Source organism: Lissotriton vulgaris, chromosome 9, assembly GCF_964263255.1.
Source record: "Lissotriton vulgaris chromosome 9, aLisVul1.2, whole genome shotgun sequence".
Lineage (NCBI taxonomy): Eukaryota > Metazoa > Chordata > Amphibia > Caudata > Salamandridae > Lissotriton > Lissotriton vulgaris.
In genome coordinates, this window is record NC_141697.1 from 264,202,239 (window position 1) to 264,228,570 (window position 26,332).

At 46.2% G+C, this 26,332-nt stretch overlaps 1 protein-coding gene and 1 long non-coding RNA gene across 6 annotated transcripts in view; one reads left to right on the top strand and one right to left on the bottom strand.

The window, feature by feature from the left end:
• TTLL5 (tubulin tyrosine ligase like 5) overlaps positions 1-26,332 on the top strand; it is a 1,386,223-nt gene that overhangs the window by 371,515 nt on the left and 988,376 nt on the right. For all 5 annotated transcript variants that reach the window (XM_086937525.1, XM_086937527.1, XM_086937530.1 and 2 more), the window contains one exon: positions 3,424-3,485. In XM_086937525.1, coding sequence (XP_086793651.1) covers positions 3,424-3,485 — 62 coding nt within the window. The remainder of the gene's footprint in view (positions 1-3,423; positions 3,486-26,332) is intronic.
• The window catches only part of LOC147689977 (uncharacterized), a 315,487-nt gene that overhangs the window by 42,584 nt on the left and 246,571 nt on the right, over positions 1-26,332 (bottom strand). The gene's annotated exons all lie outside the window — the stretch shown is intronic.

A 26,332-nucleotide genomic window follows, 5' to 3' on the forward strand; every position in this document is an offset into this window, starting at 1 on the left:
TGAACGCACAAAAAAACTTTTTGCAGGTATATTCTCCTGCAGAAAAAGAAGAAAATATGCAAAGGTGTAACTGGAAAAAGTTTTAAGTTTTACATTGTTATCAAAGTGCAAAATAGTTCATGATGCCTGTTTATTATGTCACGCTTATGATTTTGCACAGCTCTGGCTTCTTTCAGGTACATCTGCAAGAAGGGCAGTTTAGCGTAGGAGTGCCATATTGATTTATATCTCTATTTGAGAAACACATGAGACAAGATCACTTTATTTATGAGAGTTTAAACACAGTCGCTGCTTTAACATCTTGGCAGGAAACGTGTGGGCTCCTGTACTGAGTGGAAGGAAAGTGCCAGGTCAATGAAAAAACATTTCCTTTCTTTAATCACGCTTTCAAAAAATGGAAAATATTGAGCTAAGGCACATTTTTAACTAATTCTCTTAAAATGTGTTGTCTGAAAAGGTATTGACTTCAGATAAAGCTAGAGTGAACTAATTCATGTTTACCTTGTTTTAGGGTTTTCACTCTACCCAGGATCATTGCAGTACGTCAGCAATTACAATTACTACTTTTAGTATGAAATATAGTTTTGTAAAACCTGTTTTTCCTAAGGAAAATCCGCTTTTTCTCATGGTTGCTCTCGTTTGTCTCTGTTAGAATCTGGTGCTATTTTGACTTTGCACATTGAGAAGTCAGTAACTCGGTTCTCATTACCTGTGGTGTCTTACAACGCAAAGAGAGAGACTGTAAGCTCCTCAGATGAGGTGCACAGCATTCATATCTTTTGCACTGAGATAGTCAGCTGAGCACTGGACAGAGAAAGGTTCAAGCGTCTCCCTTCTGCAGGAATGATGATTGTTGTTGCTCAAAGCTAGAGAGGAAATAACAAAGGAACTTTTGGCAAGGGGACTGGGCTAGCATTGCAGTTAGCTTCAAAGGATATTCAAATGAGATGATGGAGAAGAGTCGATATATAGTTCAGCCTTATTTTTCTAGGGAGTCTGCTAATAAGATCCTTGATCTAGCTGAACGGCCCACCACGTATAGCACTCCACACCCTCCAAAGATCCACATATACGAAGGCGGAATAGCACTACTGTACATTTGCAAATACTCTGAAGAAGCCCAAGTCAGTATAGTGAATAGAGTTGCCTGCACACTAAAAGACAACCCAGCATTTTGACATAACCGCGAAGCACTAGGCTAAAAAGGATATATTCACGTACTATAAAGTGGGAAGATAGGCCCAAGTGCCCCGGTGGTGACAATATTGGTGCTTTCATCTTGGTGCAAGTTACAGAGGGAAATGGAATGGGAAAAATGATTGAGACCAAAACCCCCTGTAGCTGGGCATGGACCTGGGCTCAGGGGTTTAAACAATGGGACAATATTGGCTTCTCTACCTTGGAGGACGTATGGGACACCAGCGTCCTAGTCCTATTTGAATACCTCGGGATGAATATGAAATAGCGCCCACACAAATATTTGTAGTCAAGTCATGCACTGCAGGCATGGATCACCTCGGAGGCAGAAACCAGAGAAGACTCCCCTCTGTAGAGAAGGCTGCTAGATGGCCATATGACAGCCAAGGCTATTTCACTTGCATACAAATCGCTAATGAACAACACGCAGAGAGAAATAACCCAATTAAGGCGATGCATTTACATAACAATAGGTCTCGCATTTACGCGAGTTTGAGCTATTAGCATTGTAAATAACAATGCCTTTTATTTATGCTTTGGTTTTAAAAACATGAATAAAAGGCATTGTCATTTACAGTGCTAATAGCATAAACTCTCGCAAATGCGAGACCTATTACATTGCAAATGCTTAATTTCTGTTTTTGTTGTGCATGCTTCTCCTTGGCACAGGAGCGAGGAGAGGGGAAGGGCTTTGCTGTAAATCCACACTGGTTGGCCGCTGCCGTGCAGAAACAAAGGAGTATGTTGAAGCTCGGCGCTCACCTCGGCTTCGTAAAGCAAAATTGAAAGTGTGCTGTTTATAAATAAATAAAGGCCCGCCCTTGAAGTCAAAGCAGCCGCGTTCATAAATACATAAAACGGCATTAGACATGCTGCATTTGACAGAGCAAGGAGAATCTAAAACATACAGTGTGGCATCCATGAAGCAGCCGCTGTGCTGGTACACGAGCAGAGGCAAAGCAAAAAATAGTGCTTAAAAGACTAAATAACAAGTACCGTGTAACAACTGAAGTAAAAGGGTCAGTCGCCATGGGAGGTTACAAATGAAGATAAGGCGGTACTAAGGAGGGACTAACAAGCCTATTTACAAATCAGAAGCCCGCATTTACGAAGGACAATGACACAAGCCAATGACAAATATGGATGGAGAGTGGGCGGGGCTTCTATTCCATACTCTACTACAACAAGTCTCGCAGAGCAGCGCATGCCTGCTGACTCTAGGCTCGACCTAAAAAATGGCAAACTGATAGAGGGGAGCTGGATGATGACGGCTGAAGGGAGGCACTGAAATTTCCCAGGGAAGAAGTGATAAAGGCACATTTTTGTCTGATAGAACTTGAAATACTACATAGAGTGTACTACACCAGGGCATTCTTACATAAAATAGGCAAAGCCTCAAACAATTCATGCCTATGCGCCTGCAGACACCAGGGGTCCTTCTTACATACACTGTGGGACTGCCCCAAGATACAACCATTTGGGGAAGAGTGTAAAACAGACTCGAAGAAACCACAGAAACACATCCAGAGCCAAACCTCACTGATGTTATTGGGAATATGGATGGACTAAGAAATCACACCCTACAAGAAAGCCTTACTTAACCTCAAATTCCTACTGGCGAAACAGTAAATTGCACAGAAATGGGGAAGCACAATAGCCCCACAACTGCGAGACTTGGAACAGGAAATGAACGTGTACCACGCAATGGAAAAATGAATATACAAGGGAAAGGTATGCCCCAAAAAACTCAAGTAAATATGGTGAGGATGGTCATCGCTGGGTATAAGGCAGGAGACACCGTACACAAAACAAGACCAAAGGATCACCAGACCTGGTAACGGGCAAAATCATCAAAGAACAAGCATACCGGGAACCCTACCACCCCAGTACCACATTCAAGTAGAGACATTAATCCTATTAAAAACCGCACAAACATTACAACTGCCAGGTGGGAGGGAAAGGGACTGAGTGGGGAAGTCCAGGTATCATCATAATGTCTACATGTTGAATAAAATTGTGTATGTACCTTCAAATACAAATAAAATAATGACTGACAATATAGCAACATAACTCTTGCTTGTTATTTTGCAAAATGTATCACCATGTATATCATACCATGTTGAAACCCTACCTATATTATAATATACACTGAATTAGGTTTGTGACTCTATTGTAAATTCTTCAGTGCAATAGACAAAAACATTTCTTCTTTTTACATGTGGACAGTGATGCTCCTTTGGATATGAAGGTGAAAGCAAGTATGCTGTCTGACATGTTTACACTTGTGGGTAAGTTCACCTATTGTGGTATGTACTAAGCACTCCAACTCTCATTTGTGGGGAATGAAAGTTAAACATGGATGTACAACTTTATTTGTGGAGATTTATTTCCAGTCTTGAAGCACAGTGTACACTTTAAGTTCCTGTATTTATTTCCTCTCAGTGTGACTGTTCTAAAACTACAGAGTAGCTCGTCTTTTATTTAATTTGGGAATATATCCTTTACTTCCATCAAAATCAGTCCAAGTAAGAATCCATCATGAATACCTGACACATGACTTTAAAGGAGGAAGGTTTAGAAGTCAGTTGTGTGAAAGCTCATCTTATTTATACTGAGGCCAGATTTGGTCAGGCCCACTCCAAGACTCTTGTTGCCACAAATCCTGTTGCCATTCCTTCATTCCTACCTTGCTACAACACCCAGCTCCATCATTACCCATCTCCAATGCCATAAAACTCCATTCCCATCAGCTGTTACACCACCACCCCACTCCTCCATTGCAACCCAGCCTCTGCACCTCCGCCCTGTAGCTGCCCCACCCAACTCCACCTGGTACCATTTGTCAATTTTGACATAAAACCCCTGAAACCAGGGATCAAGAACTTAGCTTATCAGTAACCGGTATTCTCAACACTCACTGGGGTTGGAATAGTTATGTTTTTTAGAAAGAACATTTTTTTTCTTCATTGAGTCCCCTCACTCACCAGGGTTTCCCCACTGTGGCATGCTTCATCATTGGGGCCATCCCAGTCCTCTACAGGCTGAGGCGTGCTGCGACTTGCGAACTACGTAGGAGCACTTAAGTAATGGACTATGTGTAGTGCAATCAGTGTTGTGAAGTGGAGTGGAATTATTTTAAGTGAGTTAAAACTACCTACCTAGAGGGCTACAAATGATTTATTCTTGCTCCTAGGGGGTAAATTAAAAAACGGGATAGAATACTAGTGGTCCTAGTTGCAATGAGTTAGGTGTACCTAGTAATTCAAGTCAACATGTTTCGAGCATTCCCCAGGCTCTTCTTCGGGACTACACAGGGACCAGCCCTGTGTTTGCCACTCCTAATCGTGCTCAAGTGAGGTGTAAAAATTAGTTAAATGCTGCAATAATAAGGCATGCATTAGTACATACGTAAATTGATAGTCACGTAGTATCTGTAGGAAATAAAACACACACAATATGGTTCAGGGGTTACATGGCCCCCCAAAGTATTTACATAATTTCTACACACACAAGACACAGAATGTGAAGATGTCTGCGCCTTTGTCCATACTGGGAAAAAGAAGGCCAAATCGCGTGTATTTAAAACAGGTGTCTATGAAAGAGCACCGTGAAAAGCACGTGATGGTATCCCTTCAATCTAGTAATTGGGAAAGAAAATGAGGGAAAAATAATGCCATGTTAGAGGCCGGTTGTGCTACAAAGAAGCAAGCGGTGATGGTTGTAGTCTGCTGTTTGTCGGCACCTGTGGGGGGTTTAGACGGGCACTTACTTGGTATAGAGATACTCAGGCTGAATCACCTACACAGCAACCTCCGGATCGCATATTAGAGAGTGTGCGTACGGTTGCTGCTTTTGTGCTTGCATTTCCGCATTGCCATTTGCGGAAGGTGTAGACCACTCGCGGCCGATTTTCACAAATGGAAATAGCGGCAGCCATCTTGGGGGTATGTCGCCCCTTTCTATTAGCGTTAATACAGTGTAAAAAAAAAAAGCTCGTTTTTACAAAAAAAATATTTTAAGGAGGTGTCTGTAGTAAACACGCCTTAAAACGATTGTGAGAAGTTGGCCTGATATGCAGTGCTCACTATTCTAGTGAACACTATGTATCAGTCCAGACAACCCTTATTGATGTTTGGTTGTAAGTCAACCTTATAGACCAGCTATCCTAGTAGCGTGGATACGAGCAGTCTAAGGCTAAAGACTCGAGAGGGCGTGTTAAGCCAGCTGTTATACCACACAGATACCCCTTGAACACCAAGTGAAAGGACACCACACAAGTGTTATGAAAATAAACAGTGTATTTATTAGAATCACAACAGCCCTGTACTCTTTATGAGGACAGGGTACTAAGCACAAAACAAAACTCTTACGAAAATACTTAAGTTAGCACAGTATATACAAATGCCCGAGGGGCACGGAAAACCATATACTCTGAAAGTGGAATGCGAAATTACTAGCAGGTAAGTACAGTACTAATAGGTTTTGGAATCGCTAGGACTTGACTATAGAATCGTTAGATTACTTCTAGGAGACCCAGGGGACTCGGGTGCAGAGTGTGCACTCTCACGCGTGATGCGGGACAAAGTCTATGGTAGCTAGTAAATGCAAAGTTAGTGTTCTCGGGCGAACCCGACCTGGTAGGAGGAAAACGAAAGTGGATTCTGACCCTTGGATAGTGAGGCTATGCTGGGGCACCGAAATGCCGAAGTTACCTAGCCCAGGGGCTGCAGCTGCATATGTCTCAAAAGACGTCGGGAATCCTCGTAGACGGACCAGGAGCCTGGAAGAAAGATGCTGGCAGGCGACCAGTGAAGAGAGTTCGAAGTGATCCAAGCCTGGATCTTGAAGATGGATGACACCTGAAAGCAGAGGGGACCAAGTTCGTGACTACTAGCCAGTAGTCAGGTGGCACCAGGAGGGCACCGGATGGTAGTCACCTCGACTAGGTGAGTGGGCGACGCTGGGCTCTGCAGATCTCACGGACCAGGAGGCGTTGTCGGCGACCAGGATGGAGGGGCGAGCTGTCCCACGATGGATGAAGCTGTCGGCGTTGCTGGACCCAGGATTGGGCAACAAAGCCTTGGCTAATTCAAGCCCACGCGGTGGACCTAAAATGGGGTCTGGAGTGGACCAGGAGGGTCCGGGGTGCTCCTCTTTTGGAAGGGAGCAAGGGCCAGTCTGGAGCAACCAGACCAGCAGCAGTGATGTCGTCGGGCGTCGTTCAGAAGGCCACAAGCCAGCGGGCTAGTAGCCAAACAACGCGGTGAGCAGCAGAAAGCAGAAGGGCCCCACGCAGATCGTGGAGATGCTGGAAGGCTGTACTTCTGTGCTGGAGCTGCTCAGGGTCGGGGCTTCTCGGACCCCAAAGCACTCAGCAGAGGGTCACTCGGCGGGCGTGCTGTAAAGAAGTCGTGCAGCCTTGGCGATAGCCGGTCCCTCGAGGTCTCGTCGCACTCACGGTTCTCAGCTTGGCTGTAGAGGTGAGTAGAGGTCAGAGGTGCCCGGGAAGCCGGGTCTCGTCGAGCTGTGTCGTCGGATTCCTGAGGAAGGACTTGCAGCAGACCGCAGTGTTCTTTAGATGGTGCCTGCGGATGCAGGGTGACTACTCCTTAGTCACAAGGGAGAATCTTGAAGAAGAAATCTTGAAGTCCTTTCGCAGAAAGTCGTGTCTTGATTCCAAAGATGATCTAATTTGAACAGGGGGCCCGCTCCTATCTTTATACTAGGAAAAGGGGCTGACCCGGTGACTAGGTCCTGCCTATGGGTGGGACTAGGAGGGGGGTGGTTACACCCCTCTCCCATGCCGGACTTTCCCCAGGCCAGGGGCTGGTGTGCCCCTGGAACTGGTTCTGACCGGCCTATGCGTAGTGAGCACCGGGGTGCCACTCAGCAGTCACCTTCCTGTAAAGCCCTGCCTACCCAGGATACACAAAACCCTGTCTGGGATGGTGCTAGCACCGCCCCGGACAGGAAACCCTTTGTCCAAGCTCTCCTCGCTGGAAGGACTCCCAGCAGCAAGAGGTCAGACTCGTGTCTGTGGTGGCAGCATCCATTTTGTGGAGCTGAGGCTTCGTTTAACTTTAACCGGGGTTCACAGTTACATACATGTCGTGTCCCTCTAGAAGGGTGGAATGCTAACCCCGTCGCCAGAATTGGCGAGGGGTTAGTATTCCAATTCGTATGACACCTTACTCGACATGTTTTGATAAAGCAATACCAGAGATAGCATATAACCGTGAGGATTATAATGCACTTAAGAGTATATGGTATGCGTTATCATGGAACAGCTATTAGGACTTGGTTCCGCAAGCTGCAAACGGGCTCAGCTCATGCCAGAGCACCATTTCACACGATTCCATGCACTCTGCCTTCAGGATTGTTAAGGCCTGCCATAGGAGTGACTGATAGGAATCTGTGTGTCCATTTTTAGGGTTAGATATAGGTATACTATATCTACAGCAAAGGGTGATTACACGACTTTGCCCCAGCTGTCATGCAGCCAGTTGTGTCAGATTTAGGAGGCCAGCCAGGGGTGGCATAATACATGCTTCAGCCCCTGGTGGGCCCTGGGTACACCTATGCCCTGAGTTACAGGGTCTGATAAGGTGGCCCAGTACCAATTGGAAATGTACCTAAGGTACATGGAATCCATTTTACAGAGAGAGCAATAGGCCTGGGGTCCTGATTGGCAGGGTCCCAGGTCGACTATGTCAAAAACCAGCTAAAACACAGGGCAAAAAGTTGGGGGCAACCATAGTCAGGAGGTACCTTCCTACAACGATGATATAGAATTTTTTGCCAAAGTATTGAGAGGGCAGTGATTCACGCAGGGGAATTCCATAGTAAGTTAGCGGCCGCCATCTTAGGAGTATGTCGACCCCTTCTAATAGCGCTAACTTAGTAGAAATAGCTCGTATTTTGAAAAGGATAATTTTTGGGGGATTCTCTGAGTGCACGCTTATTTAAGACCTTAGCTGCGTCGAACGTTCAGCACCCAGTGCTGAACGTTCGAATAACGAGCGCTGGACCGTCGGCCAACGGTCGTGCGCAGCACTGGCCAGGTAGCGCTCGCGACGACCGTTGGCCGACGGCAGCGCTTAAGGGGTTAAAAGTAAATTTAGAAAATTTTGATTTTTTTTTTTTAAATTGTGATTTATTTGGGGGTAATTCCACTAGGGAAAGGCTAAATTTGATGCCATGATTTTAGGTAAAGGACTACAGGTTAAATATAACCTCCTGGATTAAAGCAGTGGAAACAAAATTCATAAAAGCGTGATTAGTAGGCAGCAGGGGGTCAAAGATATTCGAACGGTCTGATCATAATGTGAATTGTCCCCATGGTATGTCATCATTAAGACCATGGGTGTCTGAATGTTATTTGAAAACCCAACGTTGTTTCTTTTCAAAAAATGTTTGTCCATGTGTGTTTGATTCTGCATAGTTTCCAGGACCACCCACCTCATGTCATTCGGGGTATGTTGTTTTTCCAGGAAATGTGTAGTCATTTTAGTATTAGATCGTTTGCACCTGATGCTGCTACGGTGCTCAACGATGCGTGTGCTGACCTTCCTGGTGGTCATTCCAACATAGTGCAAATTACACGTACAGGTGATCAGGTAGACCACTCCTGTCGTAATACAGTTAGAAAATGATCTCAGGTCCCAGATTACCCCATTGTTACAAATGACTTGTTTTGTTGCTGTGGTCAAATGGCAGACACTACAGTTTGTGCAAGGGTAGTGCCCTACAGTCAGGGGATGTAACAGGCGTTCTCTTCCAGGGGATCCTCATCAATAGTCATAAGCACTGAATATTCCCACCCATGTGCGGGACCCCGGAAACAATATAAAAATATATATGTAAAAACGCATATATCTAACTCCACATATATGTACGTACATATATTATTTTTCTCACACCAATTCAGCTCCAAAAAGAGGCTAACACAAAACCTTGTACATGTACTGCAATTATAAAGGAAACAAAGAACACATTAAATCAAATATCCTTTGAATTTTGTGTTTTAATGAGTAAAACCACTCATAACTCTTGAAAATTGCTCATAAAAGACATTGTTAGCCTCAGGCTGCATTGAAAAGCAATAACATAGAAAATGAAAGCATTTTCAACCAAAAAACTAGCACTGTGCCTTTAAGGCAGCCCTGACTCCAGGCTTCCCATCATGCCTCAGGGGTGACAGTTAGGTCAGTTGTTCTTTCCGACTCCTTCTGTCAGGACCCTGGTTAACAGCTCCCACTTTTTTTTTAACTTTCTGTCAGAATTACTTGGTGTTTTCTTCAATTTTTTGATCTCACTCGCCGGGTTTTTACCCTAGAGAGATAGTTCTACCTTTTTCGGGCTCAAAAAAGGTTAATATTTTGTCAAAATGCCTAAGGCTCTCTTTGACACCTGCCCTGCCTGTGGGCATAAGAAGGCTTGGTCAGATACACATCCAGTGTGTATTCGCTGTCTACCTGACTCTCATGAGGTAGCATCTTGTGTCCACTGCCAGTCCTTGTCATCCAGAACTATCAAGGCCAGAGAAAGAGCAGGATTTATGGACTTTCTGAGAGAGGTAGGTCTCCAAAGAAACTTAAGAAGCGATCAACGTCAAAAAAGTCCCGACCTGCTCTCCTTCGGCGTCGGGATCGGCGTCGAGGTCTCCAACGACGAAGAAGGTGAGGTCTTCAGCGTCGAAAGTCAAGAAATCTCCGCTGCCGTCAACCGGGCGACGTGCAACGTCGAGAGAGAGGTCACCGTTGAAGCAGGGCGGCTCAACGTCAAGACCTCCGTCGTCGAAGGCTCAGGGAGAGTCTTCAACGTCGAAGCCTCCGTCGTCGCCTAGTCATCGGCGCTTGGCGTCGAGGCAGCCTCCGTCGACGTCTGGTTATCGACGCTCGACATTGAGGCATCCTCCGTCGTTGCCAGGTCATGGGCGATCGACGTTGAGGGATTCTCCGTCGACGACCCATCGGCACTCGACATCGAGGCACTCATAGTCTTCAAAGGACCATGGTAGTTCGACGTCGAAGCTTCCTCCGTCGGCGTCACACCATTGACGCTTGACGTCGAGGCATTCACAAGTGTCGGCAGGACACTCGCCATCGAGAGAAGAACAAAGTTCGACATTGGAAAACCCTTCATGGACTTCACCTCCTCCGAAGTCGACGTCGAGGCATGGGACTCCAGTGGTTCAGCCTCAACCATTGGCGCAGCAGTCTCGGAGGTCTTCTGGATCCGCTTCAGCTGCGGAGGATGACCAGGGTTAGCAAGTGAGTGACAGTCACGCTGCCAAGCGGAAGAGGTCTCCAGAGCAGAGGGACTCTCGCAGTCGCTCCAGATCTGCGGCTGGCTCACGTTCAGACTCTGGCCCGGATTTAATTATTTATAAGTCGGCCAGCGAGGAATACAGGCATTCGGAAAGGGATGCAACGCCTCCATCACACTCCCCAGGGAAAGATTCAGCTCCAAAGTCGCCTACTAGTAGGCTTTCACCGAGATGGTATAAGCCACTTCATCACTGGGCTAAGGACAAGGAAACAGCGTATCGTATGCCGCAACCGCTCTCTAGACCTAGAGAACGGTCACGCTCTCCAGTTCACCAGAGAGAAAGATCACGCTCCCCGGTTCGCCAGAGGGAAAGATCACGCTCCCCAGTTCGCCAGAGCGAAAGATCCCGCTCCAGGGTGCGAACCAGCAGGCGTAGATCACGATCAAGGAGCACAAGGAGAGAGCGAAGAACTCCTTCTACTTCTTCTTCCTCGACCCGCTCTTACAGAAACTACTCTCCTACCCTAACGGACTCTCCTTCAACGAGGGTATCTCCGATTAATGATATCTTCACGTTTCAGGACATACTTGGTAGGGGAGCTCTTAAGCTGGGAGTTGCCTTGAAAGCTCCGCAGATCAAGACCTCAGTAATTTTTGAAATGTTGCAGCATAGGTCTGCACCCAAACCTCTTCTGCCTTTGGTGCCGGGGATTATAGAGCCAGTTATGGACGTCTTCTTAACCCCATCGACGGTCAAGGCTGCTCCGGCGAGGATCCTTAAAAAGTACAAATCTCCAGAGGACAACCCAATGTTCCTCAGAGTTGATCCTCCCCCAGACTCCTTGATTATCGCAGCGGCGAAGAAGTCCAATGCAGTCGCCTCATCCTCCACTGTGCCTCCGGATAAGGACAGTAAGATGCAAGACTTGTGGGGAAGGCGGGTCTGCAATACATCAGCGGCTTTTCTCAAAGTTTCCAATGCGGAAGCCCTCTTGAGGCGTTATGACCGATCCCTGTGGGATTCTCTGCAGCGTTTTGTGGAGAATCTCCCGGCAGAGGATCGTAAGGACTTCGAAGAAATCCTCCTGGAAGGCAGTCAAGTCTCCAACCAGGTGATAAGCGCCGCAGCGGATGGGGCTACCCTAGCAACTCTTCTGTATGCTCATGGGGTAACAGCAAGGAGGTCCTCATGGTTGCGCCTAACAGCTTTGAAACCAGAAGCCCAAGCGTGCATATTGAACTTGCCTTTTTCAGGTGCTTCGTTGTTTGGCACAAGTGCGGACGAAGAGCTGCAGCTCATGAAGGCAGAGCTGGAAACTCTCAAGGTGGTGGGTCTTGAGAAGAAGGAGTTCAAGAGAAAATTTCTCTCCTTTAACAAGGGCTCTACAAAGCAACGGGTTCAAACCCCGAACTGGCAGAAGAGCCAAGATCAGCAGGGGCAGCAGAAGTCCCAGTACAAATGGAAGCGTAATTACAAGGGAGGAAGTAATCAACGCCAAGGCAACAACACCGGCAAAACTCAATCCAAACAATGAGTTGTTTCTTCCCCCGGCGCCGTGGACCACTCCAGTGGGGGGAAGCCTGGCAAATCATTTCAAAGAGTGGCAAAGCATCACAAAAGACAGATGGGTGTTGTCTACGCTTCAGAATGGGTACTGTCTTCGTTTCAATCATCTGCCTCCACCGGTTCTCCCGATGTCAACATCAAATCATCAGCTGCACCTACTGCAAAGCGAAGTCGCCACTCTACTCGAAAAGTCCGCTATCAAGGGAGTACCGGTCTCTCAGAGGGGAAAAGGGGTGTACTCCTGTCCTTTTTTCTTGACCAGAAAATTACGGAAGGCAGAATACAAACCCATTCTGGACTTGCGAACACTGAATCTGCACGTCAAAAAGGAAAGATTTTGCATGTTGGCGCTTCACCAAATATATCCACATTTCAGGAAGGGATGTGTTCACTGGATCTTCAAGATGCTTATTTTCATGTTCCAATACACCCTAGTCACAGAAGATTTCTTCGTTTCAGGGTGGGACCTACCACTATCAGTTCAAAGTCCTACCGTTTGGGTTGAAGTCGGCACCTCGGGTGTTCACGAAGTGTGTGGCAGTGGTGGCAGCTGCTCTACGCCACAGAGGGGTCTTCGTGTACCCATACTTGGACGATTGGCTGGTGAAAGGTCCTTCCCCAGTCAGCGTGAGAAATCAGTTCCAGACCTGTATACAGCTCTGCCAAAGACTAGGGCTACATGTCAACTTCGGAAAGGCAGTCATTCAGCCCACCCAGAGAATCCACTTCCTTGGAGCTCTGCTAGACTCAGGAAAAGTGTTTCCTTCGGAGGAGAGACAATCATCAATCACCCAGAAAATGTCAACTGATTCTTCGCGGCAAGGTTCAGAAAGTGAGCAGGATTGCCTCCCTGCTAGGGTCGATGGCATCTTGCATCTTCCTGGTCCCCAATGCCAGACTTCGAATGCTTCCTCTTCAGCAGGATCTGGAGGACAAATGGGATCAACAATCGGCTCGCTGGGACGATCACATCACCATCTCAGACGCAGCTCGAGCTTCTATTCCGTGGTGGACAAAAGCTCAGAATATGCAGGTGGGAGTCCTGTTCCATCAACCTCCCCCTGTGCAAACACTGATCACGGACGCTTCCCTTCTGGGCTGGGGAGCGCACATGGGACCACTGCAGGTGCAAGGTCAGTGGTCACACAAGGAAAGTACTTACCATATCAACATGCTGGAGCTGAGAGCAGTCCACCTAGCTCTCAAAGCGTTCCTCCCCTCAATCCAAGAGGCATCTGCGCTAGTACAGACAGACAACACCACCACGATGTACTACTTGAACAAGCAGGGGGGAACGCGCTCCCGGATGTTGTCGTTGGAAGCGCAGAGGATCTGGCATTGGCTTCTGGCTCGCAGGCTGTCTGTCACAGCGGTTCACCTTCCAGGAGAACAAAACGTGAGGGCAGGCGCTCTAAGCCATCATTTCGACGACAAGGAAGACTGGGTTCTTCATGACGAAGTGGTAGAGGAACTTTTTCAGACCTGGGGTCGTCCCACCATAGACCTGTTCGCGGACCACCAAAACTCCAAATGCGGAAGCATCGCCTCCAGATTCCACCGGCCAGGCTTGAGAGGGAATGCTCTTTTGATCGACTGGTCAAACGAATTTGTGTACGCCTTTCCACCTCTCCCGTTGATTCCGAAGATGGTGAGGAAGCTAACCCACTCGTGCACAACAATGATTCTGATTGCTCCTGATTGGCAGAGGCAGTGGTGGTACACGGACCTGCTTCATCTGTCAGTGACTCCTCACAAGAGGCTACCATGCAGGCCGGACCTGTTGTCCAAGATGGACGGGAGGATCTACCATCCCAACCGTCCGTCACTGAGCTTGGCAGAATGGCTCCTGAGGTCATCCAATACGGCCATCTAGGTTTGCCAGAGAACTGCATGTTCATTCTGAAAGAGGCAAGGCGTCCTTCCACCAGACATTCGTATGCATGCAAGTGGAAGAGATTCTATATGTGGTGTATACAGAATAGTCATGATCCAATCAAATATCAAGAAGAAGCAGTTCTTCCTTATTTGTTGTATCTGGCAAAAGCAGGTTTAAAATTTAATTACATCAAGGTGCACCTAGCGGCCATAACGTCTTATAGGCGGTCACCTTCTCAAACCTCTTTTTACCAGCTAACATCTGTCAAGGACTTTCTGCAAGGGTTGAAAAAAGTATACCCTCCAGTGCGTCCTCCTTCTCAACCCTGGGAGTTGAGGTAATTGAAAATTTTATGGTCAAGTGTGTCCCCTAACGTGTACCCCAACGGCTCCATGTATGAGTTTTAAGTGCATGTAACTTCCCTCCACAACCGAATCTGAAGACGCAAATACATTTGCGTCCAACGTTAACTTGTCCTCTATCAGATCCACCATGAATAGATCGATAATTCAGTTCCTAAGTATGCTGTGCCACCGTCTTTACATGGTGCACTTTCACGTTTTTTCCTGGCTCTGCCGAGCTAGGCCCTGATTTCTGCCTTCGAGCCACTTCTGTCTCTGCCTCTGAAAGCTGCAGCATGGAGATGCATCCCTGACCTCTGCCTTACTTCCTGCCAAGCGAAGCGGTGCCTGGCTTGGCCTGGCCTGCCTGCCAAAACCGTATTTTGCCTTCAAGTTATCTGTTCAGCCTCCTCGAAAACACATTCCTGTCTAGTGATTTAGGTAAACATATCCCCGGCTGCAGAGCAAAGAGCAAGTCTTCCTGTCCCCGTGCAAGTAATTTACAGTTCCCGTTGCCATAGTAGGCCCATGGCCCCGCACGTAGACACGTAGACACCTATGCACGCACTAGCATTCAGTATAGTATAGCCTCTGCCCGAGAGACCTTTTACTCCAGATAAAACATCCTCCAAACATGAGATACCAGATATGTTATAGGTCCAGGTCGTACTGACATCCCAGACTTCTGTCTCCTTTACTAGTGTTAAAGTTCTCCCCAGTTACACGTCTATGTCACGTCATGCTAGTTGCGCGCGCATCCGCACTTCCTGCTGACTTTGCAGAATCCTCTATGCACCCACCCACTTATGACACTTTTTCTGTGACGTTTCTAGTACACGCCTCTGTGCACACCCTTGTACACGCCTTTTCTGCTACGCACATGTGTTCTTATCATATACATTTCACTTGTCACGCCTACTGTATTCACTGCCATTGTGTCATTTTACTATATATGTCATGTACTGTTAATAAATCGTTGACATCTTTCTGCCATCATTGCATACCCCCGAACCCTTGTATTGATGGAATTGATTTCCATGGCTCGAGTCATTTTTGATTAAAGCCCTTATGACTCAGACACCACGGACTCTGCCTCTCATTTGATTGAGCTATTCTTTACTTGTCTGAAAATTATATGGCAAACTCGTATACGGTAAAATATATTTACCACATAATTTGGCGCCCGAATAGGGACCCCTCCCCCACCCCACGCGCCGGTGATGCGTCGCAGGCCTTGCCCCCTACCACAGCCGTGACGGACCCCATGCGCATCTGCAGGTTTTCCTGTATCTCCCTCAGGCCTACGGAGGTGACGGAGACTGCGGTCGACATCCAGACGAGGCGGTGAGGAGTGCGGAGGATCCCGACCAGAGCCCAGCCGAGAGAGCAGTGTCCGAGGTATCGTGAGGCCCACCTGTAGCGTCGAGGCGCATGCGTAGTGCGCAGCAGCAGCAGTGACGTCGTAGCGGTCCAGTCCAGTAGAGTTTCCAAGGCCTTCTGTTCCGTGCTTCCCGGTGAGTACCGTTGCTGGGGACGCATCAAGACGGGTGCATTAATTTGTGTCCTGTCAAGACGGGTTTGGGTACACAGATCCGGTCTGCACTGTTTTAGCAGTGTATCTGTACTGTTTAGCAGTGCATCTAGTATTCAGTTATTCAGTTATTCAGTATTTTTGTTGAGTCAGTATTCGTTCGAAATGTTTCAATGTGTTTTAATGTCGTGGTATGAGTGATTGTTCGCATTTCTTTACTGTGTTTATCGTGTTTACGTCTAGATCAAGGTAGCAATGCCTCTGTTTTCAAAGTTACGACAGATAGGAACTAGGAAAGGGATACTTGAAGAGGCAGTTCCCATCCCACCTAGGGACACTCCTGGACATTTTATGTACCACAAACATGGCTTAGATGCCATACTATACTTAGACTTATGGGTGGATTATACTAAAGACTTGGAAGAGAATCAGAGATGGCCCGTTACAGGGACATGGGATGCCGAGTGCATCATGAGAGTAGAAGAAGCATTATGGAAAAAGAAAGCCAGACAGTCACAGAAAGATGCCATTGAATTATGGCGTAAAGAATCACATAGACGGACAGAGAAAGCACTCAGAAAAGCAGAGAAAAGTAGAGAGGATTCCGAAAAAGCTAGAGAAAAAGAACTGCTAGAAGAAGGACAGCGAGTCAGAATGGAACAACACGACAGACAGAGTAATGCACTTATAACAGGTCTGTATCCAGTTCTGGCCGAGGGCCTGCCCAAGGCGACCCCGGAAATACCGAAAGATCTGCCCCCTCCATTGGTTCCGACTAAATTACGTCATAAAAAGACTGCAGCAGACATTTTCCTTTCTTCTTATTTAGATGATGTAGCTCCCGCATATACTAATGTACCCGTACAACATGCTAATAACATTCTGCCACCGCCTATTCCTGCCGATCAAGCCACGACCCCTCCACGTCAGCATCTTCCCGCACCTGTTGTCACTTCCCCTACTGGCCCCCCTATTCTTGGTCCTCATAACCCTTTTGGTTCAAATGCGACTCAGAGTCAGTCGTCCCCGATGAATGTACCTTTCCCACACCCAATGACGTCCAGTCATGCTTCCGCCTCCGGAGGTGCTACAGGAGGTTATCGCACCCCGTCACATTTACAACGAATGACAATGAGAGAATTAGCAATGCAGCGTACACCTAAAGCAACCCCAGCCGAAAAACTTAAACAGTTACTTACAGATTGTAGATATGATACAGTACCTGGCAAAGTAGGACCCATGATGTTAGCCTCATTACGTTTACGCAGTGTTACAGATTATTTGATGTTATTACCAGAAATGCCAGACCATCTAGACAATATATATCATTTTATCAGAACAGGAGAGAGACCAGAGTGTGTTCGTGAAGCCATGGCACATCAGAAAGTTGAGACACAAGCTTTAATAATGCGATTTTTGATTAATTGTTTGATAAGGGAACAAGATCAGCCAAGCTTTCCGCAAGAAGAGATGGAGGGATTGTCAAAATGGAGTCAGAATATTGCAGAGTGTAAACATGATAAAGAGAAATGTATAGAGGCTATGACTAGAAAGATCCGTAAAGTAATAGTAGCAATACATGCCAGACGAGAGTCTGAAAGGCATCTTGAGTCAGACGATAAGGAAACCTCAGATGAGGAAGAACCAGAGAATACCGCAGAAACTAGAGACCTGATGGCGTACGTAGGTAGAGAGAAACTCCCTAGACCGTATCCACTTGATAGGCCCTTCGACAGACCCATTCGTTTAGAAAACAAGAAACGATACCTTTGTCCGATACCAGAACGATGTTCCCTTGAACATATTTTCCAAATTACTGATAAAATCCTGAAAGAAAGAGTAGGTTATCATGAACTCACTACCTTACGTGATCAGGAACTAGCCCGGTCCGCAGTCCAATGGGCCGGGGATGACAGTATATATAAAGATGATTTAGTAGTGCAAACATTTTTAAGTCTTACTCCAGAAGAACAGCGACTAGCTGGTATATACATGACTCAACATCTTATTGTACAGTATGAAAACCAAGCATCTGATCCAGGTCCGTTATATAATCTATTGCAGGACTTACTCCTGAGAAGATGGAGAGGTCTAGGTACCGATTTAATTGACATCATTCTAGAACAACGCCACAAATATAGAACTTTCCTGACTCCACATCTTGTATCTGTTCCACCTCCAGTAAGACAACCATATCACCTAGACAAACAGAACCCTTTACGGGAAGTGCATCCAATTCGGAAACCAGATGATACACTTGAACGCGTGTTTGTATACACGCCCATAACTAAAATGGAATTATTGGAAATGAAGAAAATAGTGCCCAGTCATGATAAAGACCCTGCAGGTTTTCACCGTGAAATAAAAGACATGTTACTCATGGGAGATTACACATATCCCGACATTATGAAAATATTGAAAGTGTTATTGCCTGCCGGTATTTACGAGAAACTCAAAGAAAAAGAATGGGAGGTGGGAGATAAAAAGATCAATTGGGCTGAATTAGAAACCGAAGAAACAGGTCGAACCCCAGGTTTAGGTCTTGGGGACAAAACAAAGGCATTATCAGGATTATTAGTACAGGTTTTGCCAAGATTGTTGGCAACTAAAAAGGAGGACTGGGATGCCATCTCAGCCTGCAAACAGAAACACGATGAAGATACTAGTGATTTTTATTCCAGATTTGAGAAATGTTTTATTATTAATAGTGGCCTGAAAACCAGTAGCGAGTCATACCCACATCTTTTCGTGACCAAATTAGTCGAGAATTCATTGCCCCAGGTTAAGAACCGGGTATTGAAAGTCGAGAGCACATGGCAAGCAAATACGCCTTCACAAATGTTACAAATGTTACAGTACCATCAGAACAGAATCAGGGAGGAACATGATCACGAACAGAGACGTATGAAAGACACGAAAATGAAAGTGTTAGTTGCTCAGTCGGTTCCAGCAGATGGTCATAAAAGGGGTACGACACAGTCCAACAATTCAACAGCTCCTTTTAAAGGGACATGCAATTATTGTAAACAGCCAGGTCACTATGTAAACGATTGTGCAGTCTTGAAACACAACATAGCTACAGGTAAAACTAAAGAGAGACCGCGTCCCCCTAGACAGGACCAGGTCCAACATCATGTTCCGCAGAATGTACAGCCTATGCAGATTCCACAACAGACCGTTGCGGTACCACAGCCTCAGCCCATTGCCGCAACACAACATGTTACACAGCAGATGTACCAGTATGCACAATCCGACTACCCCGATTATCAGCAGTACACATGAAACAGCCTAGAGAGGGAGGTTGGCTTGCCTCTTATTGAGGTTCCTGTAGATCAAGAGGGTCCTTATGTACATAGTCAGGTATTAGGGAAGGATAGAAAATTTTTGATTGACACAGGGGCAAGCAGAACTACCATCAGTCATGACGAGGTTCCAGGGGCACCCCTCTCAGGCTCACAGAATGTCTCCCTTGGATTTTCAGGAAAACCTATTGTTAATGAAGTATTGAAACCAGTTCCCCTTGCAGTTGGTCCATTATCCCGTACTACAGATTTATTGCTCACGAAATCATGTCCAGAAAACTTGCTTGGTATAAAGACACTGAAAGCTCTAGGAGCTGTAATCTGTTGTTCTCCGGAAGGAGTAAGGTTGTTCCTTCGTGATTTTAAGGGACATTATGTATTGAGAGATTTTGATCCTAGGTTACAGAATGTACCTGCACATTTATGGGCAAAAGGCCCCACTGATGTAGGTTGTATGCACATTACTCCATACCGTGTCACACTCAAGCAAGGAGTTGTACTACCACGTATCCGACAATACAAGTTACCACCTGATGCTGTAGTGGCTTTACTGAAAATCATTGACGAGCTCATTGCACAAGGAGTGGTTGTAGAAACCGACTCCAATGTTTGTAATTCCCCTATCATTCCGATTCTTAAACGCACTGATCCAAGTGCACCTCCAGTATATCGATTAGTGATCGATTTGCGAGAATTAAATAAATGCATTGTACCACAGTATCCAGTGGTCCCAGACATTTCGTCACTATTGACAGCTATTGATTCTGAAGCGACGTTCTTTACTGTAATCGATCTCAAGAACGCCTTCTTTAGTGTCCCCATTGATCCGGAAAGCCAGTACCTTTTCGGATTCTGTTTAAATGGCCGTAGCTTCAAATTTGCATGCGCACCTCAAGGATTTACAGAAAGCCCCAGCATCTACAGCCAAGCATTGAAACGACAACTTGACAGTATTCACATGCCTGCCAACACTGCCCTACTTCAATACGTCGATGATCTATTGATCACCGCCCGTAGTGAACCAGAATGTGAACAAGCATCACTGACAGTTTTGTATTTCCTGGCGGACAAGGGACACAAGGTGTCTCCTTCGAAGCTGCAATTCTGTGCCCAGCAAGTGGTGTACCTTGGGCACTTGCTGTCCAAGTGGGGTAGGCAGCTGACACCTGATCGAATTCAGTTAATTGCACAATCACCGCAACCCAAGACACAGAAAGAAGTACGAGCCTTTATTGGACTCACTTCCTATTGCAGACAATGGATTCAACAATATGCATTTCTAGCCAAACCACTTATACAGTTGACAACACAGGAGGCAGCGTCTTCGACTGTTCTCCCATGGACACAGGAACATACACGAGCTTTTGAAGAATTAAAGAAAGCCTTATGTCAAGCACCAGTTTTAGCAACACCATGTTACAGCAAACCTTTTACACTTTTTGTCACGGAACGTGATGGCACAGCGTTATCAGTTCTCACTCAGCTTCAAGCAGACAAACACAGACCGTGTGCTTATTTTTCGAGTACATTGGATCCAGTAGCCCAGGCCTTGCCTGCGTGCTTAAAGTCAGTTGCAGCAACAGCTCTAGCAATCAGACAAAGTGACTCCATTGTATCCATTGTATTAGGACATCAATTGACAGTACAGGTTCCACACTCAGTGGAAGTTCTCCTAAACAAAACACAGACCCAACACTTGACTATAGCACGACTGACAGGTTATGAATTGACATTATTCCAACCACACATAAAAATCAGACGCTGCAATACACTAAATCCTGCTACACTTTTACCATCAAGCACAACAGATCCTACTCCACATGATTGCGTGGATGTCGTTAACACAATTACGAAACCCAGACAAGACTTGACGGATGTTGCATTATCCAATCCAGACCTGACACTCTATGTGGACGGTTCATGTATGAGAACAAGTACAGGAGAGTTAGTGGCCGCGTATGCAGTGACCACTGAAACTGAAGTCATAGAAACACATCGCATTGACACCCTGTCAGCTCAAGCAGCAGAGCTCATTGCTCTGACTCAAGCCTGTATACGAGCCAAGAACCTGAAAGTAAACATATACACAGATTCACGTTATGCATTCGGAGTCGTACACGACTTCGGTGTCCTCTGGCAAGAAAGAGGTTTTCTGACCTCTCACGGAGCCAAGATCCAGCATGGCCCCCTCATTCAAGCTCTGTTGGAAGCGATACATTTGCCTACAGCCATAGCTATCATGAAGTGTAAAGCACATACGAAAGTTACAGACACTATTTCCCAGGGTAACGACTTTGCAGATCGAACTGCAAAACATACAGCACTGACTCATACTCAAACGACCGACATGACAAAGACTGACGTAACCTCACTGACACATTGCATGACAGTCAGAGATCCTACACAAGATGTCATCGACATACAGACACATGCTACTCCAGATGAAATAAAGAAATGGACTGAACAAGGAGGGGTCCAGACAGACCAGGGATGGATGACGAAGGGAAAGACCACATGGTTTCTCCCCGACTCTATGGTTCAAGTTATCATCAACACAGCACATAGTCCAGCACATTTAGGAGAAAAAGCCATGTTAGACAGTTTACAGAACCTCTGGTTCAACAAACATTTACGAGCAGCAGCAAAACAGAAAGTGCGTACCTGCATGATCTGTTGTCAGTTCAATCCAGGAAAAGGGATTCCCGTAGAGCAAGGTGGATTTCATCCTCCCGACTATCCTTTTGAAGTCCTCCAGATGGATTATATCCAGATGGAAAGATGCCGAGGATTCAAATATGTCCTCGTAGTCGTATGCGCCCTATCCCGATGGACAGAAGCATATCCCGTCCCAGATTACACTGCCCCGACCACTGCCAAGCAGTTGGTTCGTGAGTTTTTCCCTCGATACGGTTTGCCCCGTGTCGTGTATTCAGATAACGGTCAGCCATTCTCATCTGAACTTATGAAGCAGGTTTCACTCCTCTTGGGGTACCAGTGGAAGTTTCATTGTGTCCGACATCCCGAGGCAGCAGGTCTCGTGGAGCGACACAATCAGACTCTGAAAACTCGCCTTGCCAAAGTGTGTAAAGAGAAAGGAGTAGATTGGATAGTAGCTTTGCCAGTTGCCCTTTTTTATATGCGAATGGTAGCCCATTCTAGGACAGGGCTATCCCCGTATGAGGTGGTCTTCGGTAGACCTCCTAATATGTGGGGGACGCCTATGCCGCGCAAAATAACTGATGTTGACAGTAATATGCTGACAGATTACCTTGCTTCCTTGATGTCTGCACTACAATCATGTCGTTCACAGGTTGCGGCAGCCTTCCCAGACAACACCGAGGTGAAACCACATGAACTGGTCCCGGGGGACATCGTCGTAGTCCGGAATTTCGATAGGTCAAGCCCTCTGGAGCCCCGCTGGAAGGAGCCGAAGATCGTTTTGTTAACAACCAGGACTGCAGTGAAGTTAGAGGGGAGGAAGGGCTGGGTCCACTCCAGCCACGTGAAACGTTTTTATGGACTTCCGCCAAAAACTGATTCCCAGAACTCTCACATTCCAGAGACTGATACCAAACTCCCCCTTTTAGAGACAACTCCCCAAGAGGAGTATCGAGTGAAATTAAGGTCTAGTAAGTCAGACAGTTTAATTGTTTAAGTCCCCCTGGGTGAAGCGGTTAGACAGTTTCTGACATGTACAAGTTAGACCCAAATAGAGAGAGAGATAGACAGGAGACCAAGAAACAGAAATATTGTAAAAGTCTCCGAAGCAGATGTATCTGCACACTACTTATTATGTTTTTTCTGAGTCTTACGATTATTATTATGAGTTGGATGTTATACATGTATTTTCCTCTTACACATTCTTTCTCTAATGACACTGCCGAGCACACGTTTAGTACCCTGCCTCCACACGAATTGTCTTATCGACTTGCGCTGCGCAACAATACATTCATTCGTATGTTACACCATTCACACCAGATCAACAATGCTACCAATTGTTGGATATGTGGCCGACTCCCTCCCTATCAGAACTACAAGGGAGCTCTGCCCCTCTTTCCTTACCCGTTTACACATAATGGTTCCTGTGGTGCATGGTTTAGTTTAATATCTTCTTTAGACACCGAATCCCGAGTTTCCCAAGGCAATTGGATATGGGGAAATCTGAACACAGTCATGAACAAAGCATGTTTCCCAAACGAGGAGGGTCTTCCACAAATGACAGGGACAGATCTAGAAAATGAAGTGTATGGATTAGGCAATTTTACACTTAACCTCATGATTCTAAATGTTCAGTCAGAGACCGGTCCAGACTTACCTTCTATATCAGTTTTACCAGCAAAAGGTGTATTATGTGTCAGAAAGAATGGTTCAGTACATCTAGGTCACAGTGACTGTACTACTGTGGTTGAGTTCAGTGATAAAGGCAAGTCTACATTCAAAGCTTCCCGACATTCCTATTTCATTTGTGGTCAGACAGCTTATGTCCGCTTACCTCCAGACTGGGATGGTACTTGTTACATTGCATTCCTATTGCCACCAGTTTTCCTAGCCCCCTCTGACTATCACAGGAATTCCCGCCTCGATCTCGTTAGACACAAGAGAGGTCTCCCAATAGTCGATCAGACTGAAACTACATGGGAACAATATACAGATTTCAATAAAGGATTCTTTCCCTATCTAGGCACTGTTTCCAATAGTAAACTGATACGCAAACTAACCAGAATACTCGAAGCAGTAGTGAATGAGACTACTTCTGCTTTAGGCAACTTAACAGAGGAGCAGTCTGCTATGAGACTTGTTGTTCTTCAGAACCGCCTTGTCCTTGACGTCATCCTGGCCGATAGGGGCGGAGCTTGTAGAGTCATCGGATCCAGTTGTTGCGTGTTTATTCCTAATAACGCGCCATCAGTCTATAAGGCCATTACCCGACTTCACGAAATTGCCCATCTGATACACCAGAATCCAGGCTCCTGGACTTGGTCCGGTTGGCTCTGGAGTGTAATCACAGCCTGGGGATGGAAGCTACTGTCATTCCTAGGAATCATATTGGCCATAGTATTCAGTTGTTGTCTATGTCTACAATGTGGGCCAGCGATTTGCGGCTTGTGCGCCACAGCTTGTGTTCCCCATCCAAGTTCACGTTCCCATTCTCGAATAAAGAAAGAAGAACAGATGATGTTATATGAACAGATTGATGGTCTCATGAAAATTGATATATCTTGAAGGGTCCGTAGGGGACAAGGAGGGAATGAGGTAATTGAAAATTTTATGGTCAAGTGTGTCCCCTAACGTGTACCCCAACGGCTCCATGTACGAGTTTTAAGTGCATGTAACTTCCCTTCACAACCGAATCTGAAGACGCAAATACATTTGCGTCCAACGTTAACTTGTCCTCTATCAGATCCACCATGAATGGATCGATAATTCAGTTCCTAAGTATGCCGTGCCACCGTCTTTACATGGTGCACTTTCACGTTTTTTCCTGGCTCTGCCGAGCTAGGCCCTGATTTCTGCCTTCGAGCCACTTCTGTCTCTGCCTCTGAAAGCTGCAGCATGGAGATGCATCCCTGACCTCTGCCTTACTTCCTGCCAAGCGAAGCGGTGCCTGGCTCGGCCTGGCCTGCCTGCCAAAACCGTATTTTGCCTTCAAGTTATCTGTTCAGCCTCCTCGAAAACACATTCCTGTCTAGTGATTTAGGTAAACATATCCCCGGCTGCAGAGCAAAGAGCAAGTCTTCCTGCCCCCGTGCAAGTAATTTACAGTTCCCGTTGCCATAGTAGGCCCATGGCCCCGCACGTAGACACGTAGACACCTATGCACGCACTAGCATTCAGTATAGTATAGCCTCTGCCCGAGAGACCTTTTACTCCAGATAAAACATCCTCCAAACATGAGATACCAGATATGTTATAGGTCCAGGTCGTACTGACATCCCAGACTTCTGTCTCCTTTACTAGTGTTAAAGTTCTCCCCAGTTACACGTCTATGTCACGTCATGCTAGTTGCGCGCGCATCCGCACTTCCTGCTGACTTTGCAGAATCCTCTATGCACCCACCCACTTATGACACTTTTTCTGTGACGTTTCTAGTACACGCCTCTGTGCACACCCTTGTACACGCCTTGTCTGCTACGCACATGTGTTCTTATCATATACATTTCACTTGTCACGCCTACTGTATTCACTGCCATTGTGTCATTTTACTATATATGTCATGTACTGTTAATAAATCGTTGACATCTTTCTGCCATCATTGCATACCCCCGAACCCTTGTATTGATGGAATTGATTTCCATGGCTCGAGTCATTTTTGATTTAAGCCCTTATGACTCAGACACCACAGACTCTGCCTCTCATTTGATTGAGCTATTCTTTACTTGTCTGAAAATTATATGGCAAACTCGTATACGGTAAAATATATTTACCACAGAGTTGAACCTGGTGCTATCAAAGTTAATGGGTCCTCCTTTTGAACCCATTCACAAAGCTACTTTACAACATCTTTCATGGAAAGCGGCTTTTTTGGTGGCTATCACGTCAGCTCGCAGAGTGAGCGAGATTCAAGCCCTCTGTGCATCAGAACCCTATACGGTGTTCCATTTGAATAGGGTGGTGCTGCGGACGCATCCATTTTGTCTGCCTAAAGTGGTGTCAGATTTTCATGTAAATCAGACCATCTCTCTGCCCACTTTTTTTCCAAATCCCTCTACTCCAGCTGAGAGGGCTCTGCATTCTTTAGACCTGAGAAGGTTTTAAAATTCTATCTTGACAGGTCTAAAGTGATTCATTATTCTGATCATCTTTTCGTTAACTATGGATCGATCAGGACAGGCCATGCTGCCTCCAAACGTTCCATTTCCAGATGGATCGTTTCATGTATTAAACTTGCTTACCAGCTAGCACAAAAACCCCTGGGGTTTTCTCCCAAAGCACATTCCACCAGGGGAAGGGCTGCGACTGCGGCTTTTCTCAATAATGTGCCCAGGTCTGAGATCTGTAAGGCGGCGACCAGGTGGTCCGTCCATACATTTACCAGACATTATTGTCTTGATTCTGAGACGAGAGCAGATACCCAAGTAGGCCAAGCCTCCTTGCGGAATCTGTTTAACAGCCAGTCTGGGCTGTGATGTTGGGTCTTTTAAGGTAGAAGATGTACTTCTCATTTACCTGCAGGTGGTTGTTGGGCTTGCTATTCTATTCAGTGCTTATGACTATTGATGAGGATCCCCTGGAATAGAAGGATAAGTT